The sequence below is a fragment of the Columba livia genome, chromosome 2 (genome assembly GCF_036013475.1).
Source record: "Columba livia isolate bColLiv1 breed racing homer chromosome 2, bColLiv1.pat.W.v2, whole genome shotgun sequence".
Taxonomy (NCBI): domain Eukaryota; kingdom Metazoa; phylum Chordata; class Aves; order Columbiformes; family Columbidae; genus Columba; species Columba livia.
In genome coordinates, this window is record NC_088603.1 from 26809511 (window position 1) to 26830580 (window position 21070).

The 21070-nt window shown below is 39.4% G+C and overlaps 1 protein-coding gene across 9 annotated transcripts in view; it reads left to right on the forward strand.

Moving 5' to 3' along the window:
- PPP1R9A (protein phosphatase 1 regulatory subunit 9A) overlaps nt 1-21070 on the forward strand; it is a 140624-nt gene that overhangs the window by 71007 nt on the left and 48547 nt on the right. For all 9 annotated transcript variants that reach the window (XM_065051090.1, XM_065051096.1, XM_065051091.1 and 6 more), the window contains exons 3-5: nt 5285-5417; nt 5903-6023; nt 10997-11101. In XM_065051090.1, coding sequence (XP_064907162.1) covers nt 5285-5417; nt 5903-6023; nt 10997-11101 — 359 coding nt within the window. The remainder of the gene's footprint in view (nt 1-5284; nt 5418-5902; nt 6024-10996; nt 11102-21070) is intronic.

Consider the following 21070-nt stretch of genomic DNA (forward strand, 5'->3'; position numbering starts at 1 on the left):
GCTCATTGACAAATCTGCATCAGCTAGAGAATACTTCTGAAGATCAATCAGCGATGTCAAGCTAAGCCTGTTGGTGGCCACCAGCAACATGTATAGTAATGGCAGTGATGAGGTCAGGAGCAGAGGTTGTAATAACCAGTCCATGACTTAGCATCATTTTCAAAATGGTCTCTAGCACATAAGGGTTACAAAACCTTTACCCTGAATTTTCAGAAATAATAAAATGTTGGGGAAAAGTAGTAGTTTATTGGGCTTGCCTGGCATCATTATGGTGAGGTAATGGCTGTGATGCCTACTCCCCTCCCCAGAGTGGGTGCTAGAGGCATGACTTGCTGGCAAACGTTTGCTGTAACTGTTGGTGCCATTTTTTGCAGTTCTGCCCTCCCATGATGATGAAGGTGATCCAGCTCACCCAGATGACTGAGTTGGATCTTAGGTGCTGGTTTTGCCTTCTGCACAGAGGCATGAGGAGCAGGCGTTCTGGCAGCGTTGCAATAGTGGGTGGAAAGCCTGGTTTCATAATCGATATAGCACAGTGATCACCATCGTATGTTGGCTGTGGCCCCTGGGATGGAATAACCTGGTATAATAAAGAACTGCACATGAGAGACTATTTATGTGTGTATTAGACTTGAGTAACTTGAAGGTGTAGTCAGGCAGCTACTGCAGCAAGATGCCATCCACCAAGATGCAGTTCTTCCTCAGCTCTTTCTTTTTGGTGGCCACCAGTCATTGGAGCAATACAAAGCTTGGATGGCAAGGTATTCAGCAGCAGCTGAACCCAGGATCAGGTCTTGTTTCTTAGCACAGCTTGCAAAGACAGTATAGGCATACCCAGCGTATACTCAGTATGTTTGGGACTTTCTTAAACACAACAGATGAGGCATTTTTAATGTTACAGAATTTATAGTATGCAACAGAAATGACATGGCCAGCCCTTGGCGAGGATAGCCCATGTGATTCTTTGTAGTTTATCTCCTTTCTGGCTCGCTTAAATAAAAAAGAAAAGTTGGCACTACCTACTGGTTACTGCCAGCAAAATTCTGTAAACATTCTTGATAGTTGAGAGTTTTGAGAAAATACCTCAAACTTTTCCTTTTTCCAAGACTAATCTGTTTCCGTCTTTCTGGTCTTATTCATAAAATGAAGTATTAGAACCAAAATGTGGGGTTTTTTTTCTGAATTGGAGTGTGCAATATATTTTTATAGTTAGTGACATGTCTTTTCTAGATTGTGCTGTGTCACTGCCCTCTGAAAGAGAAGCAAGTATGCACGTATGTGTATGTATGATTTCCCTGGGGGTGCCACCCAGGGTACCTGACAGTAATACCTGCTAATTTGATCATGCAGTTTGTCATTATTTTGGTGCTGGTTGAATCACTGATGGCTCTCTTTTATTCACTGTAGAGAAGACAGAAGTATATTCTGTGAACAACAGTGTTGGAGTGAGCCCATCCGTTCTTCGGGGTTTGCTGGGTTTGATATGCACATTAAGCACTGGTATCTGTTGGGTTGTTGCCGCTGTTAGTTGCTCTTTGTTTCCACTCTTGCTGGATTAAATGTGCTGTTGTAAATTCTAGTAAACATCACAGGTGAATTCATGGAAGCTTTTTTGTTTGTTTTGTTTTGTTATTTTGTTTTCTTTTTCTAAATACTTGGAGAGGTGTAAGCAGAGATTAAGATGGTGTATTGGATTTTCCTGAAAAAGAGCTCTCTTTAAGTGATGACTCAGTAGACTTTATTGTAGTGGGTACTTGGCCAGTGTGATGGCAAAACCAAATCTTCTAAATCACAGGGGATGGGAGAATTCCCATGAGTCTGAAATCCCACACACATTCTAGGAAATAGCAGCGACAGACGTGGTGAAGTAGGTCTACTTAAATCAATTTAAGCATACTTTCAGGAAAAAGTTAGAACTGTTTATTTTAATTTTAGCAAAGTAAAGTCTTGAGTGACAGTTCTTTGACTGTACTGAGCAAGCAGTTCGTGACTGTGATGGATAGACTATTTCACAAAGAAATAAGATTTCCAAGCACAAATTCTGTTTTCTTCATTTTAACACCTAGAGATTCATTTAATAGAATCAGTCAACTGTTAAATGTGATTGTGCAAAATGAGGTAAATGTCATACAAGAATATCCTCCTTTTTCCCCTAATCAAAAGACATGTTGGAGGCAGTGGACAAGATCATATAACCAGTGTACAAAAGACAGTGAGTTAATGCCAGGTAGGAAACGTAGACTGTTTTACCCTGATGCTGTCAGTGATCCTGCAATCTCAGATTGAATGCTTAGGAGAGATACTAGATAAGGGTGGCCTGATGTATTTGGAGACATAACGATAAATGTATTCACTACTAACAGTATCTTTAGTTCCCTTGTGTGTGCAGATCTAAATATTCCAAAACAGCAAGCAAGGTCCAAGAAGCCTTCTCTTCTGTCTAATCTGGTTCAAGAAAGACCATCGCAAACACAAACTCAATACATGATTTGATGCTTTGAAAGAAAATTGTCCTGGGGCATATCTAGTCACTTGGCAACAAATCTGAAATTGCTGCCGCAATATACTAATGCCAGTCATTGAACATAAGGAAAAGAATGGGGCTAGTTAACAAGATGAAAAGGAATTTAGAAATAAACTTATTTTGTGACATGATTTTTCTCTATACCTTACCCTCATCTATTCTTTGTCTTCAGCAAACAATGTTTATCTGCATCTCTCACCATCCTTCAACAGCTAGTGTCTGTATCTCCATTTTCCTTGAGAACATCTGTCTTTGTTCTGTATTTGAAACAAGTGTCTCTCGTCATGTGGATAAATGAGACAATCCAAGCTAAACCCACAGCTGTTGCTTTTAACCTGTACTCGCTTGCATGACAGCTGCATTTTAGACATAAAGGTCTGTGGTCATACCTTAGCTTGGTAGTGCTTTAGTTGTGTCCAGCTTTACTGATTGATCCCCGTTTTGGTCGGAGTCAGCAGGAATGAGGTTGGGTTTGGATATGGAACCCTTGGTGAGTGCAGTGGCCTTTGACAGCAAACCACTGAGAAGGGCAGCTGGAGGTTCCCCACCAGCCCACAGCGGGGCCTTGCCGTGCTGTCCCCTGGCTCTTCTGACTGATCTGTACTAGCATCAGAGTAGACTAGATGGTTGCTGTGAGTTCTACATCTCAATCAAAAGATAGATGTGATGGCCTTCTGTCCTGTACCTGCTGCTTTTTCACTGCATACAGCCTGGCATCAGTATATCTCCAGGCTTTTTCTGTCTTGATATGACTACGTAGAAAACCATGCTCATGATTCTTCCTGTCTTCAAGTGTTGTGAGAAGTAGCAGACGGGGTAGGTAACATGACGAAGGCTTTATCTTGTGTCAAAGAGGTTTGTGAAAGACTTGGAGTAACAAAAGATTTTCAGAGCTCCTGTGTCAGGCTGTTGAGCTGGTGAGGCTACCTTTTGTTTTGTTTTCCATTGCAACTGGGAGTTCAAACACCCAGTGGGGTTAACAGTGGGAGCAGAAATTAACACATAGTTCAAGGCATTTAAGAAATACCCAGTGCAGATGCAATTATTGCATCTAGAAACAGAAGCTTAGGGAAGGAGTTGAAGGTGATCGCTTACATTTTGAAGGAGTTGGCTGTTCCACAGTTTCTCCATTAGTGTGTTGCATGGCCAGAACTTGCACATAGATTTTGCAGGTCATTTTAGACCAAGCAAATGGTTGTGTTTTCTTATGCTTATCTCTGTGTCAGTGTCTTTTCTCCAATCTTACACATACTAAAGCAGCATAAAATGTTCAGCAGCATTGGACATTTACTATGTGACTTACTTTACTTAGCTTTTGGATATATTTAAGAAGGCTTCTGAGGAACACAATTTAGTTAAACCAGTCTTTCTTGCATGAGTATCACTAAAATGCAATGTGAGATAGGTTTGTGAATTCTAGTAAAATGCTTATAATCTCAGTCTTCTTGGACAAGGCAGTTTATTAAGTGTTTCACGTTGATGTAAAATACAGGAGTTAAAATTTCCGGAGAGTGACTAATGTCTCTCTGTTTCAACCACTACTTTATGTAAAGCTGAGAGGGTTTTTGAAGTAGCTTTGCAGTAGCCATTACACAGTTACTGTACTTACAATGGTGTTGAATAGTATTTCTGTATTGCAATTTTAATATAACTACTATTTAAAAGAAAATGATCTGCACTAACAGCTTTTCAGGCAGGTGAAACCGCAGGTGGAAATGAGCCCAGGTCGTGACGGAGCCTCCAAGCACGGCTGTGACAGAGCGGGCTGGGCTGCTTGAGATCCGAGCACATGTATGGCTGCATCGCGTGGTGCAGCGGTTTGTGTTGTAAGAGAAACAGTGATATAGAAAAACGTGGTGACATGATTGTATCCTCTGTAGGATCCCTGTAAAAGAGGAAGATGGGATATGGGAAATTGTTTTGCTCTATGTGAACTAATGAACATGATACATGCATGGGACTGAAGTTCAGAAAATTATTACCAGTAATAATGTGTATTCTTTACTTACTGCCAAATGTGGACGGTTAAGTGAACTATGCTGGCCTCTAAAATATTAAAATATGTTTTTCCTGACTGTTTAAAGTTCCTAAAGGTCTGAATAATCTCTGATTGACATGTTCATGTTGAAAGCATAATAGAAAGTAGTGTAAATAAAATAATCAGGTTAATACAGTCAATGTTACATTACTGCTTTAAAGCAGAAAAAAACCTGTAAACCTGGTTAGTTTAAAAAATACCCATGGCTGTGTATATTGCTCTTCTTAAAAGGTAACACATACTACAGAGCATAATCTCTAACGGTATCCATAGGCGGCATAAATGTACATGAGTAATCTTCAGGTGTAGCATTGGTCAGATGGATGCAAACTGGAACTTAATTGGGAGAAAAGACTGAAACAGAGGCTGTATGCAGATCATTATTCCAATGTATTTTGCTTTTTCCTGTCCATGAATCTTTTTTAATAGTACATTCTTAATGAGTTGAATTAAGTAATTTAAATATTGACATGTACAGTCCAACTTAGTCATTCAAGATCACCTTCTGCATTTATAATCGAAACAATAAAAATCAATTGACTTTTGCAACCAGACTTGTGCTTTACTGGAATGAAAAAGCACAAGTTTAAAAATCTGAAGTTTGAAGGAACAGGAGAAATTTTACTTTTAAAAGCCTTTTCATACTCTGCAACATCACAGGACAAAAGCAGTTGGTATTTTTGGAGTAGGTAACTGAGTGATTTTTTTTTTTGTTTCCACAGGTTTTCAATACATATTCCAATGAAGACTATGACAGGAGAAATGATGAAGTTGACCCAGTGGCTGCATCAGCTGAATATGAACTCGAGAAGCGTGTGGAAAAGCTGGAGCTCTTCCCAGTTGAACTAGAAAAAGGTATGGACTCTGTGTGCCATTTCCAGTTCCTGTGACACTGATCTATGAGCCCACACATACCTACACAGCCTTTCTTGAATTTCCATGAATCTGTTGTAGTCACCTTGCCTGTTTAGATTTCAAGCATTGTTTGATAAGGAATTAAAGAAGCAGTTCAGAGACATGCAGTTCTTTATTTCCCTAGGGGAATTGTTTCCTGTCCCTGCATTAACACATGATTTTACACAGTGTTTGATCTGATGTTTTCATTCTCCACTGGAAGAGTAAAAATTGTGATTGTTGTCCGGAGCTCCTCATAAGGGTGAAGGTGATATTTTTTGTGTGTAATTAAATGGTGGAATAATAAAGTTTATAAAAGGAAGCAAAATGATATTAATGTTACTGATATGAAAAACCAAGAGGAGCCAAAGAATAAATGTTTATCTACCAAGTACCTGTATAAATCAAATGTAAGAAGTTTCTGCTTTCACTTGCCTTCTTCACAGATGAAGATGGACTTGGCATAAGCATCATTGGAATGGGAGTTGGAGCAGATGCAGGCCTTGAAAAACTGGGAATATTTGTCAAAACAGTAACAGAAGGTGGGGCAGCAGAAAGAGATGGCAGGTAAACTAGACTCAGCATTTGGAAATTTTCCCGGCAATAGTTACTATGAATTAAGATTTTCATAGGAAAAAGTTGTTTGCTTAATGTATGTCATGATAACTCAAAGCTTTAAAATTTGGAAACTTCACTGGTGAGGTCCAACTGCCTGATAGAGTTATGAGAAGACACCAGTTTAGTGCACTGAGTTTTAAGTGTTTAAGGAGAACAGATGCGCCAAAGGTGTGTGTTTGTGACTACCTGAAAACCCAGAGGCTTTGGTGTGAATAAAACTGGAGATTCCCTGTTGTGTATCACTTTTGAAGGTAGTTTAGATTTTAAAGGTGTTGAGTTTCTGTGTGTTCTTTTGGCTTCAAATCAGCTTTACACACACAATATTTATGAAAAAGAGTTCTGCTCAACATTTGATTAGCAAAATAATTTGTGTATCTGAATGCTTAAACTCTTACTAAATACACCTTATTTCAAGTTTACTAAAGCAGGCTGTTACTTTGTATTTCTTATTATGTATAGTCATCTGCTCCAGAATTGAGTTTTCACCCCTACTGCACTGAAAGTATTTTAATCAATTGGAATATGAAGCTGTACCATGAATCTTGCCCACTAAAGAAATGAACTGGTGTTTGTAGTCTTACGTGATGCTTATATAAAACCTGCTTGCTTCTAGTATTGTTTACTTGGTACGTGTAAGTTGAGTAATTCCTTTTGAACGTACAGTATTTCCTATCACATGGGGCAGAGTTTTCTGCGTATTACCAAATACCTGCCACAATCAGGCCAATGTTTCTCATAAAAAATTAGAAAAATGCTTTACTATGTAATCATTCAATAATGAAAAGTATTCTTAAACATTTTCCACCCCATACAGTCTGTTGTTTCTTCCCAGTGCATACATGTTGTAAATTTGCATGCAAATAAAATATTACTTATCTGACACATTAGCAATTACATCTACTTATATGCATTCTCTACTTCTATTTTTAACCATTAGTGATTTGTTGTATTAGTTATAAATGGCACCAAATATAAACACAGATAAATGGAGTAAGAGTAAACTCTCAAAAGATGATACTGTCTTCTGAAAATCTTATTGCAGTAACAGGTTCCTTATTGATGAACACCTATAACTTTGCAGCCAGGCAAAGGTTGTTCTGCTGTGGAAGCTCCACACAGGTTAAATCAGAAGGCTCCATATGGCAGGGGCTTGCAAAGTTTAGTAACGTTGCTCTGAAAGTAGTGAATTATACCATCCTCCAGACTGGGCTTGCAGGTATCTTTATTGCAGATCTTGGCAATAAGATAGCAGGTTGAAGGCCAAATACTGATTTATCATAGGTTTAAAAATTATGAAGGGAAGTGAAGAAGCTGACACCTCAAGATGTCATGACTTCATCCATTACTTTAAATTTAAGTGAACGTTTTTCTAAAAGGTACACTTCAGCTGAGCCAGAAGACATTAAGCTTACAACTGGCATTGTGTGTGACATTCCCTGGCTGAGAAACAGACGTGCTTCCTACTGCTCTGTGATGATCTGTATTTTCTGTTTGTTTCATTATTCACATGTTTGAGTGGGCTATGGAAGTTAATGTACAATCACAAGTCTCTTCTTTCATTTCCCTAGATGGCAGCTGAAAGGAGCTTGTCAGCCGAGAAAAAATAATGTATTTCTTTGACCATTCTAATATTCGTGTTGGTTTTCAACTGGCTGTATGTTGGGTCAGTTGAGAAATAGCCTCTGATTTTCTTTCTGAGAGCCTGACTGATCGCTCACTTGGGAAAGGGATATGTAATCCTCTCAGTCGGGAGCAGCCAGTTCTGTAATTAAGTGCGTCAACTGTAAAGGGTCCTGTTAACTTCATCTTTGTCAAAAGCCTAGTTAATCATTAACACTGATAGCAAAACAAAATCTCCTTGCAGAAAATAAAGCTATATTTCAGCAGTTGCATCAGATATTCTGAATAACTGCATAGCAATCTTCAAGCAGTCAGTTCTGAAACTACAATTTAAAACATTACAGTATCTGTAGGATAACTCCCATCTTTTATTGAAAAACCCATCAAATCATGATACAAAGTACTTGCCTCCCATGGAAACCCAAAATTTGTACAAAGAAGTTTCTGAGTGATTGAGCACCGCTGGCTTGATTCATGTTGATGCAAACAAGCAGGTAGTGTTCAGTTGTCATATCAAAAGGTGGTGTGTGGCAGTATTTAACCAAGGACGATGCTTCGAGATGAATCCAGAGACAAACGTGTTGATAAGTAATAAGAGAGATTGTTAATAGTGTGTAAAATATGAAATCAGTCATTAGACTGAATATGAAAAATATTTTTTTCTGGATTAATTAATAGCTACTTCTTTCAAATTATTGTGGTGATGAGTCATTCACATTTTCAGGTATTTTGATAACATTGAGAACAACAGTTTTGAAACATTACACTGCTCTTAACTTGAAGCACAGGTTAAATTTTTCAGTTCATCATACAGAGCAGTATATCTGCAAGTAATTTGTTCAACTTTAGTTGGTTCATTGCTGCTTCATTGAAGTGCTGCTTCACATAGGCAAATATTAAAGTCAGGAGCGTGCAAAAATAATTGTCAGAAGAATTATCAGTTTCATTAATGATAGAAGCACTTAAACCTCTTGAATTTGGACTTTGCCAACTTGAGCCTAGTTTTTAATTCATGTTTGAAATTGTATTTGAGAGGCAGAAGAAGCCTAGAGCTGCTGACAGAGGGGGCTCTAAAGAGAAGGCTGCCCAGAAAACGTGGCTGTGAGAATATTTTGGTCTAGACGGTACCTGGGGTGTCTTGTCTGGGGGTCAGGGCTGCAGGTACAGAGCTGGGGTGCAAGTGGGCAGAGGGGAGGCCCGCGGATGAGGGAGATGTCCGGGAGAGTATGACTGTGAGAGTACGTTAGTCTGGGCACTACGGAATGTACACAGTAACAGACAGGAAACTTCTTTTCTAATTACATGTGATTATATAATTTGAATAACGATTATGTAAGTATATGTTGTTTGATATCTATATGTGTTTATGTATAAATAAAATATATGCATTTATAGAAAGAGAGGAGGTTTGTAGAACAATGGCCATAAAAATAAGACTTGGACATGAATTTAGGAACTGTACAAACAAGAAAGAAGGAGATAACAGACTATGCCTGAAGGATAAGTGCAGTTGATCAAGATGGAGCCACTTACAAAGTTGCAGGCAGCGGTTCTTGAACATGACTTTCCGTCAGCTGAAATCCTACATATCTGTAGGAACACTACTAGTCCACTGCGTGGTGAAGTGTGTAAAGTGTTACAGCTCAACTGCCATTAAAAAGGGATCTTCTTACACCATTTTGCTTTCAGCCAAGAGGGTGACAGTTTCCCACTCAGTGAGCCCCAACTTCTTAAACTTCTTTTCTTGAACTCCTGTGGCCAACTAACTGAAAAAAACACAAACAAAAAACCACCAAAACACAACAACAACAAAACAACAACAAAAAACCACCCAGCCAAAAGAAACAAACAAAACAAAACAAAACAAAAACGAACCAAAACAACCGCAACAAACCAAACCAAGCCAAAAACCAAAGCAAATCAAACCAAAACCCAGCATCAACATACAATAAATATTAATGTGGTTGGGGCATTTATTAAACGCTTCAGTGAAAATTGCAATAAAATTCTGAGAATAAAATGCCTGATAGTATTTTCAAGGCAGGAGATTTTAGGCTGTTGCAAAGATCGTATTTTCAAACATTCTTATATACAGGAGGGAGATCCTGCCCAGAAAACAGTGACATTCTGTGGTGTGAGGCTACCGAAGAATAAAGCTCGTATTTTTAACTTGTCAGTGGAGTCCACAGAACTGAAGGTACAGGTTGAACACGTGTAGAATTGCAATGCATTGCCCCAGACATGACAAAGAAATTAGTACTCCAAGTCAAAATGCTTCAGCCCTCCTTTGAAGCCTCTGTTATTCTTTGAAAAGAAGTCTTATCGCTAAGATACCCTAAGATATAAAATACCTCTATCTAGGTATTTTCATATAATTTAAATGGGATTTTTTTTGCAGCTGTTTCTTTCTTCCTTTGTGAACTGTATTGTTTGGATCAGTAGCATTCCTATTAAGTGCTTGAAAATTATTCCCTTTGACTAGTTCTGAATGTGGTGTTTTGTTTTGGTTTGGTTTTAATTTTTGAAACTACAGGAGTTCATGCATTTCTAGAGGATATTTTAGTATAGCAGTTCTCCTTCCAAGAATTTGTAATCCAGATGAGTCCAGTTCCTTCTCTAGGGATTTCATAGCACTGCCTGCTTCAGATAAAAGCAGCACGGTTTTTATTCCAGCTAACTTTTCCTCCTTCAAACAGTGTATTGACTGTAAGGAGGTGTTTGGTTTCAGAGAGAGTCCTCATTAAAACAGTCCAAGGGCTTATTATTGTGTACAGCAAGATCACACTTACACTGGGAATGCATCTTTTTGGAGCGAGTTAGATTAAATATTTTAAGAGAGTAGGTCACAATTAAGTCTAATACACAAGCTCTTTTCTCCACAGATAAGCAGGTTGTTTTAGTTAAATATTGCATTTTTTTTCCATTAGTGTGAAATACCAGAGCTATGTCCTATGCTGTTTTTCAGGATTGGCTTAGGAAAGAATGATATAAGAACTGTTCAAGTATCTTGTTTAATTCAAGTCATATGACAAATTCAAGAGTTTGTGTTGCTGTCTATGCAAGGAAAGTGACGGGATGAGTGATGCTATTAATTGTAATGGTAACTTTGAAGCTGGATTTATGAGATGTCTGCGTGCAAGGAAGGATGCATTTTTCATATTTATCTCCATCATTTTATGACTGAGTTTTTATTTAAAGTTTTTGTTTAAAACCAAACTAAAAAGATCTCTGTATGCTAAGTTTTGCTGAAAATTCACCAAGAATTCAGAGTTATTTATATATTTGTGTTTGTCCCCTGAAAGGATCCAAGTGAATGACCAAATTGTGGAAGTTGATGGCATCAGTCTGGTTGGTGTTACGCAAAATTTTGCTGCAACTGTTCTTAGAAACACCAAAGGGAAAGTCAGGTGAGTATTTTACATGAAAATAAACTGTGACTGAATACTTGAGCTTACCTGGCATCTTTCACAGGAATGTCAGTTTGTGCAAGTGGAATCAGAGTTTTTGGCCTCTGTGTCTTCTCTGCTCTTATCCCAAGACACAGATGAGCTGTGGTGTTACAGATGGGCGTTTTGACTTAGATTTTAAAAAATGACGACTGAAGCTGAAATTGCACATAGAAGACGAGTCTTTGCTGATCTAGATCTCCATGGACCTCAGACTGTTTCTGTTACCTGTAATGATGAAGGTCATGGGTGTTGGTCAGATTGGAAACTGTGCTGCCACTGATCACCTCCCTGCACCATCTCTGGGTTTCTGTCAGTTCCTGTGCTGCGGTTCATTGAAAAGCATCCCTGTAAAAATCCATAAGTAATGACTAGGCTAGAAAATGTAACACATGCTGCAAGTAAAAGTCTAAACTGATCTAGGTGCAAGGCTGTAAAGTGTTTGTAAATTAATAAGAACATTATTTCCCTAGAAATGAACTTGTTTGCCATTTAAAAACCTATGCGGTCTCATAGCTTTCTTGTTTAGTAGCTTGTTCAGTTCAGCAAAGATTTCGCTCTACAAAATAAATCCGTAAACATCTTTGACATATTGCAAAGCAACAGCCATTCTGTAGTCATCCTTTGGTTCTCTCTCAAAATCCCCTCTAGTGAGTACAGCTGAATTCTTTAATTAACGAGTTTGGGGCTGATGTCTTTTGAACTGTGACTAAACTACTGGTGGTAATATCTGCACTCCCCCTCAGACAGTGGTGGTGTACACTGGCATGCACATTTCCATGGTAATTCCATAGCTGTTCCGCATGACATTAAGGAATAATGTTGGGATGTGGATTCTGCAAAGAATCTTGGGGGAGGTTGATGAACATTTTACTTGAAAGAGGTTATTTAGGAAAAAAAAAGTATTAGAAATTGTAGTACAATTACAGGTGAATATATTTTTGTGTAACATTCACAAGTTAAGCTACATCAGTGTTATTTCTGCAAAGACTGACGTGCTCTGGGTGGTTTTACTGAGTTGACTGTAAAAATGAGTACATACTTTATTAGGTTTTCTGCAGAGTTGAGACCTTTGATCATAAAATCTTTATGACAGAATAATGTCTTCCTATGTTTTGGTATATGTATTTTGTGATTCGTGTTTTAGCTAAAGAAAAAAAAAGAAAGCACTCACATGCAACAAATGCATTATACACATTTATAATCGGTTTGTTTGTGCAATTATTATTGCATAAGTTACAGAATAAAATACTTGCTTCCATGGAGAAATAATGGGTTTGGAGAAAGGAAGAAACATAAAATGATTTTTCACACAGAATGCTCCCAGAGTTTTCTCTTGGGAAGTAAATTAGAGTCAGACTGGTTGCAATCTAGACCCTTTTGTCATAAAATAGTGGACTGTAAAAAGTATTTCGTCATTGTTGTTGAGCTCACATTGTCAAGTGCACTATGTATCCTGTGCACAGGGATCATTGGCTTCTGACAGGTCTCATTTATCAAGGAAAGATTTCAGCTTCTACACTTTTCCTTGTAAGTAATCTTAAGATATTGAGCTTTCATGAGAAAAATGATCTAATGCATTAGTGTCACAACTAGGTAAGGAACCTCATAAAAATATTGAATTAAAAATAAATTTAAACATAATTTGTATTATGAATTACGATATAAAATAATACTAATATTAAATAAAACAGATGTGTCATTGTCTATATGCACAGTGCCATACTGTGTGGTTAGCAGCCTCTTGCTAATGTATATGTCTAATTACAAGAAAAGAATGAGTAGAATTTGGTGTAACTCCCCCTATTTTTGCGGTAGGTTTAAATATTTCGTGTAAAGTAAGCAAGAGCTAATACTGATGAATGTTAATATGAAAGAAAATGGTGTATTTTTGTCTTGCTGACTGTTTTTCCTTTCCTATATGACGTAAGGGCCTTGCCTGCAGCTGCTTTTGTGGAGAGAACATTGTTTTCTGACAGATACTTTTTCCTACTTACACCTGTCTTAGAGCTGGGATGCACAAAGCCCTCTGCTGCCTGGTGTCCTGCACACACAGAGATTTGTGTGTGTTTCCCTGGCGTTACTTCACGTTTGTAACCTGCAGTGTTACATACGCACAGTCATTTTGTCCTATAGTGCATGCCAGTTTTTGTAGCAGGATTTATTGTGTGAGATCAGTTGCAAAGAAAGGCCGTTCATGAACAGAATGACATTAAAGCTCCTTCTTAATTCTTTGTAATAAATGCAGTCAATACCTCTTCAGGGACCTTGCATAATACCAATACTTTGTGATTTATTTTTCTCCTTTGAGCCTTCTGAACACTTTTGAGTGATCCTGACAGTGGAAGGCATTGACCTAGAATAGATTTTTGCAATGTTTCTGCCAGAAAAATGTATCCAGACTGTCTGTAGCTGACACAGTAAAGAATCTGTGAAAATTAAGACATGGGTTTTACCTTTTGAACTGTTCTAGGTGAGGGTGAGAAGGGGGGAAAAAAGAGCAAGTAGAAGCATCCATTGTTATTTTATCCATTGTTTGAAGTATTGGACTATTCAGAAGAGTTGTCATACCATAATGGAAGATCATTGACCCAACCAATTTGGCTTCTCCAGTGGTAATAAATGCAATTATTCTTTCTTATAATGTTTTATAGGAAGATATTCAGCACTTGCCTGATGTACCCTGGTAGCCTGTGAGACAAAGGAAAGGGAATTCTTTTATAATCCCAGTTGGCAATCAGCTTCTGTTTTTAGGGATGAGAATTAGTGTCCTTGTGACTCTTAATCTGGCAAATACAACTATGAATGCAATTTCTATTGATGTAAATACCAAGCCGTCTTTATAATTTTGCTTAACTATTTTGTTTACTAATATCTCATATTAGTGGATTTCAGAATTTGATTATATACAGGAGGGATTTTGCTTTGAAATGTGTGTTGTTTTCCAATATCGTTGAGTGCTGCCCCTGCTCTAAGATTAATGGATCAGTCAGAGGGCAGTGCCAGACTATTGTCACTGATTGTTCTGTGCTTCTTCTGACCCTGTCTAGGATGTAATCTGGCAACTTGAAGTTTCTGAGTGGTGCCTGCAATCATTAAAGACAGGGTAAGGAGGCAAGCTGACAGTGAGAGCCCTATCCTGCCATGGAGCTTCTCCTAGGTTATTTTGCTTGCACTCTTCCTCATGGACTATGGTGCTGAGTAGCAGACCTGAAGTTCCTTGAAGTTGCTTGGGTTGCCTCTGTGACCCTGTTATTTCTCCTTGTTCTTCATCATAACGAAATGGTGCTGGGGGACCCTAACATTTTCACCAGAGAAAGCTCACTTGGAGAGGGGTACACCTCCAGCGAATTTTATTTTTTCTTGAACACACTCGCAAGAGAGAAAATCTAGTTCTTTTACAGAGAAAACTTTGTCCTTTGCCCTTTGTCCTTTGTTGATCTCTGTCCCTCCTAGAACAAATACATGAGCTTTCAATGGGGACGGCACTTCTCTGCCTCACTGGATACAAAGATTCGTGGCCACGCAGCTCTGGGAAGGGCAGGTCCCAGGGAAGGAGGACATGGTCCTGGGAGGACTTACTGCATTGATCAGCAGAAAGAGTCTTGCATGAGAGAGAGTCATAGGAAAACCCCAGTCCTTCATATGCTGTTGCTATGCTTTTATCGTTACTGCTTTCCTCTGAAATGGTCCTTTTAAGGAAATTACCCACATTCAGTGCTTTACTGGAGAAGAAAATTTTAAATTCCATGTCTTCCTTCTGTATCCTGTCTTCTGAATATGACTAAGCATTTTCTCAGCTTTCCACACTGTTGCTAAGCACTGAGCAGATGCTCTCATGGTACTTTCTGCATCAATTCTTGGGTTTTCAGAGAGCCACACAGAACCTGCGCAAAACCTGTTCTGTTTCTCATGATTTGCACCACCTTGAAAGCAATTTCATTAATTCTAAGCTACCAGTGAGGTTACGGGTTCTTGTTTAATGAAATTCTACTGAAATGCCCCAAAGTCTTCCCATCTTAATAAAGAATCTAAATAATTAGTTAGCAAATATTGCCATGTTTAATTAATCTTCTAGAACATGAAGAGTAGGTTCTAACAATAGCAGGGTAGCTCTCAAACCCTGGGGCTTACCACTTTTAACTATTCTCTATTCTAGTAAAGAATAATTTATTAACATTTTGTGTTTTTTTCTTATCTGGATGGTTTTAATTCAAAGCAGCATTTTGTCCCAACTCTGACTCCCAGTTCACAGCTGAAATTCTTTCACTCCTAATGTACTGCAAATGCAGTCTTTCAGACAAAAATGAAGTTTTAATGGTTTTTCTTAGATAGCTCTTATACAAGGAGCAGTTAAAGGGCAAGAAGTGAAAATATTCGCTTCTTAATTAACACCAACTAGTAATGCCATTTATTCCTTCTCCTGCTAACTCCTCACCCCATACTGAGCTGATTTTTTTCTGAAAAATATACTGTCTCAGAAAACAGTATTTGCATGCCTCCTGTTAGTTTTGTTTAATGTCACAACATATGGAAAGGTAATTTCTACAGTCGTGTCTATGGAAGAACTGAGACAGTATAGAGGACAGATTAAGTCAGCTGCAGGATCAAGCCAGCAGCAGTATAGCCCTGCGGGAATGCGGTTTGCTCACAGTAACAGTGAACAGCATCACTTTATTTTAGTGACTCCTTCCCCTAGATTGTCATCTTCTCATCTTGTGGTGCACACGCCTGGGCAGATTTTCGCCTGCTCTTTCTTACTTGCCCTACGGGTGCTCTTGCCCTGCGAAACAACTGTGTCCTTTAAACATTTGCAGGCCTTCTCCATACTGCAGATCCACATTGTGGAACAGGCAGGAGAGATTTCTACTTCTTCCTTATCCTGGCTAATGAGACAGGACCCAAAAGCAAAAGATATCATTCTCCATGCCTGATTCAGACAGCTGGATTAAATTGTCTTATTTCTGTCTGGGGGTGACGGTTTTGTTATTCCTTTTCTTGTCTGTTTCTCTTTCCTTGAATCCAAGTGCTGAGCCATGGAGAGAAAAAGATGAGGAAAGAAAAGTTCTTTGCTCTGTGACGCTGATTGCTGAGCCGGGACTTTATGAAGGGCTGCTTAAGAAGCCATGTGTGCTTACTGTATATCCTGCTGCTTTGATAAACCTGAGTCATTCACCCAGCAGAACTTCAATTTGTGATGTTCTCTACCAAAATAGTGTGACTTTCTCCTGTATACTCCATTATGGTTACACTAAAAATTCCATAATATGAGCTGTTTTCTTCTTTCTGATCTCTGCAAAGAACTCCTACAAGCATTGGTGATCATTGTGTAAGACTAGCAGGAGCAGCGTACTGAACTTAACGTGAAAAATTACTCACGAACACTGTGACCCCTTAGCACGGGTGAGGTAAGGCTGTGTTCATCGGTGCTTTGCTGGTTTATATTCCTTGGCTGTGCCTGTTGTAGGAGATGAACTGTGCCTCAGACTGTTCTGTGGTGCTGAGGCCAGCTGGCACCAGAATGGACATTGCTCACACCGTTAAACTCTCTTACCCTTTTAGAGCAGGGTGGCCATGTCCAAATTGTCTGTTGGAAACATCCAAGCTAACTCCTGGACCATGTCTGAGTATTATTTGGTAGAATGTTAGTTAACTTGGGCCAGTCTGTTCCAGCAACTGTTTCAGTGATTTAGCAGTGTAGATTATACACTACCAGTGCTTGGGAGCATTCCTTGGCACTGTTTTAACTTGCTGGCATAAACATAGTCCCTGTGTCCTGAGATCTTCCTAATTTGAATTTTATGGTAAGTTATTTATTGTAATATTTGCACATTTGAACGAAAAAGTATATGTTTGAGTTCAAAATACATAAACAAATCTTCATGCAAAAGTTTTTGGCTGAATTATAAACTATTTTGCTAGATATCTAGAGTATTATTTTTAAACTTAAGTACAACATGAATTAATAAGATTCAGCAGGACTGAATTTCACTAAGAGTCAGTTTTCTGTTCCTGTCAAGGCGCAACTTCACAGGTTTTGAATCACTTCATCCTCAGGTTGGTTGGATCTAAATATAAGGTCCTACCCCTGCAACGAAAATATCAACACAAATGTTTATTTAGCTGATTTCTTTACTCTTTCAAAGTGTGAGATACTTTGCTGTAGAAGCTACAGTCTGGTTCTGGTGCACCTTGATTAATGTGATATAACATTGTGACAGCTGGCCAGAAATACCCACCATTCACCCCTGCAGGGTAACTCAGCAAGGAACAGGGATGCTGCTGTAGGAGCATTTAACTACACCTGCACTGTGCTATGAGTGTGGTCCAGCTTTCCTAGAACCTGCATCACCAAACCATCCAGATGCGGGATGTGGTCTGAACTCAGCAGCTGACTTCTGACTGTATTTCCTTCCTGGATGCCCACAAGGGTGAGGGAGAGGGAAAGCGAATCTCACCTCAAAATGCGGTCAGGTTTTAGAAGCATTCCCAGGTAGCATCTGAACCCTTTGAACTGACCTGATGTATGTGTTTCACTTCGTTCACATATGTTAAAATATAGACTTACAAATGTGTTTCTTTGACCTGGCCATTCCTCTAAGAATTGTGTGGTGCTATAGCAGATGCTGATTTAATGATAATCACATATTCAAGAAAACCTTTTATGCAAACATTGTGTTGAGATACTGTCAGACTAGCTGGAAGAGATTCTCTACCTGCGCTCTTAGAAGAGCAGAACAGTGTAAGGGTCTGAACCTAGAGTGGTGCCAAAACATTGAATCCCTTGGCTAATTTTGAAGTACTCTTGAATAAATCTAATGTGTCCATGGGGCCCTGGACTAGAATTTATTTCTGTGGAAATAATTAATCTAAGTGCACTAATATTGCTGTGTGGTTTTTTTACATGACCTTGTGATTTCCTGACTCCATATTCATTCAGTGTTGATAGTAGTGTAGTTTATCAGGAGCTGTGGAGAGCAGCCAAGGGGGCAAACCACATTCTGGGGTGCACCAAACCCAGCATCACCAGCCAGTCAGAAGAGGTGATTATCCAGCTGTATTCAGTGCTGGGGCAGCCTCACCTCGAGTATTGCATGCAGTTCTGGGCCACACAATTTAAGAAGGATGATCAGGTCCTTGAATGTTTCCAGAGGAGGGCAACAAAGCTGGTGAAAGGGCTGGAAGGAATGTCCTATGAGGAGTAGCTGAGGGCTTTGGGCTTGGCTAGCTTGGAGAAAAGGAGGCTGAGGGGCAACGTCATTGCTCTCTGCCACAACCTGAGGAGGAAAATCAGAGAGGGAGGTGCTGAGCTCTTCTCCTGGTATCCAGTGACAGGACATGTGGCAAGGGTTCAAAGCTGCGCTAGGAGAGGTTTACATGGGACATTAGGAAGCATTTCTTTACCGAGAGTATGGTCAAATGCAGGAATAGGCTTCCCAGAGAGGTGGTCAATGCCCCCAGTCTTTCAGTTTTTAAGAAGCATTTGGACAATGCCCTTCATAATGTTCTTTAACTTTTGGTCAGACAGTTGGACAAGATGATCATTGTAGGTCCCTTCCAACAGAAAGAGTCTATTTTGTTCTGGTTTGTTCTGTCCTCTTCTATTCTTAGGAATAGTTTAAAAATGTTAATATTCTATTTTCTATTCTGTTCTAAACTGCTACTTCAACAACAACAACAGCAAGTAACAGAGCACACACTACACACGCATCTCATTCTTGGCACGTTACTGTTACTTGTACCTACAGCTCATGCCATGGCCACACCAAGGAAGTCATGTTCCCATGCACCCATCCTGACTGTTGACTGGGCAAAGGGACACCTGTGTTGGCTGAAACCACTACTACATCGGGGTACTGCTGTCTGGGGTCAGATTCAAAGTACAGCACACAGCTTACTTCATCGTGGGTCTAGGACAAAGAGGCTGCAGAACTTCTGCACAGTAGGTCAGTTTACTGGCAGCTTTATCTCCAGGGTCTTTGCAGACTCTTCCCAAAGTTTGCTCTTCTGTGCTGGCTGTACTTAGCCAGCATTCTCCACTGGACAATACACAGGTTGGTCCGTCACGTGTTTCTTATGTGACCTTGGCTGACTTCATTCAATCATTGTGCCTTTAATCTACTGATGGTAGTTACTTCCTCATGTTACTTTGGGTGTTAGCCTCCAGGCAGAGTTGTTCCCTTATTCGCGTTAGTTTTGGGTCACTACCGTCACTAATCTCCAGGCCAACCTTTTTTACGTCCTTCTGCTAATTGCCCTCAGTTCTTCGTGGTTACAGCTAGTAGCTTTAAAGATTGCTGTGTACATAGAAGTATAGAATAATTTTGTTTGGAAAAGACCTTTAAGATCATCAGGTCCAACTGTTAACCTGGCACTGCCAAGTCCACTTCTAGATCATGTTCCTAAGAACCTCATCTACACATCTTCTAAACAACTCCAGGGATGATGACAGCCACTTCCTGAGTCTCTGCTGCATGGGAAGGCTAGGTGGACTTAGAGACCTAAGGCAGAAGACATCCTTAGCAAATTTGCAGAGGATTCTGATCTGGGGAGAGCAGCTTATGAGCTAATGGGCAAGACTGCTATTCAGAGGGACCTCAGTAGGCTGGAGAAATGAAGGAGCAGGAACCTCATAAAGTCCAGCAAGGGCAAATGTAAATCCTGCATCTGGAGCAGCTTAGCCCTGTGAAACACTGTGGGCTGGAGAGCAGCTGTGCAAAAAACACCCTAGGAATGGGCAGAAAGAACTTCTTCACTCCAAAGAAAAGGAGGATGGAATGGCAGGGATCTTCCTGCTGTCTCAGCTGCTTTCCAGAAGGTAGAAATGGTGAACCCGGATTCTCTGTAATCTGTATGGTGACAAAATAACAGGAAGTGAACAAAGGGTGCAGCTAGGGATGAGATCCTGACGAGATATTTTCACCAAAAAAACGTACACTGGAACAGGTTCCATCCCATCCTTAGAGAGATTTAAAACTGATCAAGGCAATGACAGATTTGGTCATGCTTTGAATTAGGAGGGTTGGGGTGGACCAGAGCTCTCTTCCAACCTGAATTATTCAATGATTCAAAGAGTTTTTATAAGTCAGTTTCGGTTCACTTTATCCAAGCAAGTGCAGCGGAACCTTGTAGCTTGTGAATTCCTTATGTCCAGTCAGTGACCCCTGCATTTGAGGCTCCCATCTCTTCAGAGGGCTTGATCTTGTTCATGAAAACCTGACAAGTTCCAGCTTGCGCTGCTGTAACCAAATAAACTGCCTTCTTACAGGGTTCACACCACTTTTAGCACTTTAGATTAATTATATGGCTATTATCCTAATGGAAGCAGCCAGAGTAGGTAATTGAAGACATCTTGAAATAAATTAGAGAAATGGTAGCAGAAGCAGCTTTGTGCTTTAAAGCTCAGAGGGCAACCATTTTTTAAAACCATCTGTAAAACTCCCCCAAATACAATGAACTTTACTGTACATTTTTTATTGACCAAATTATAGTTTAGGAAAGGTTGGAAGAAAAAAACATGAATCCTGTTGCAGCAAAAAAACACAGAGTCTGCTGTATTCTTACTTGGTTTTTGTTGAATTGAAAAAATACATGTTAAATTATTTTTAACTGAGTGTTTAATGCCTGAAGTATTTTTAGGATAAATCATTCACAGGGAATAAAGCACTAAAAATCCATGCTGCAGAACTTCAGTTTTGTTTCAGAGAGTTGGTGCTCCGCCACCCCCCACCCCCCCCTCCATTTTTCTAGTACCGAGGCTCTTTTCAAAATTGAAATGTTTCTTGATTAAATTAATTCTTATAATAATGTTTCTGGTTCCCATCGTTGGCAAAAAAATCAATACATTATTTTTTGTTATTTCAAGAAGCACAGGACTGCAGACCCTCATTTAATAAAAACTGGAAATATGCAGAAAGCTCTATACCAGGT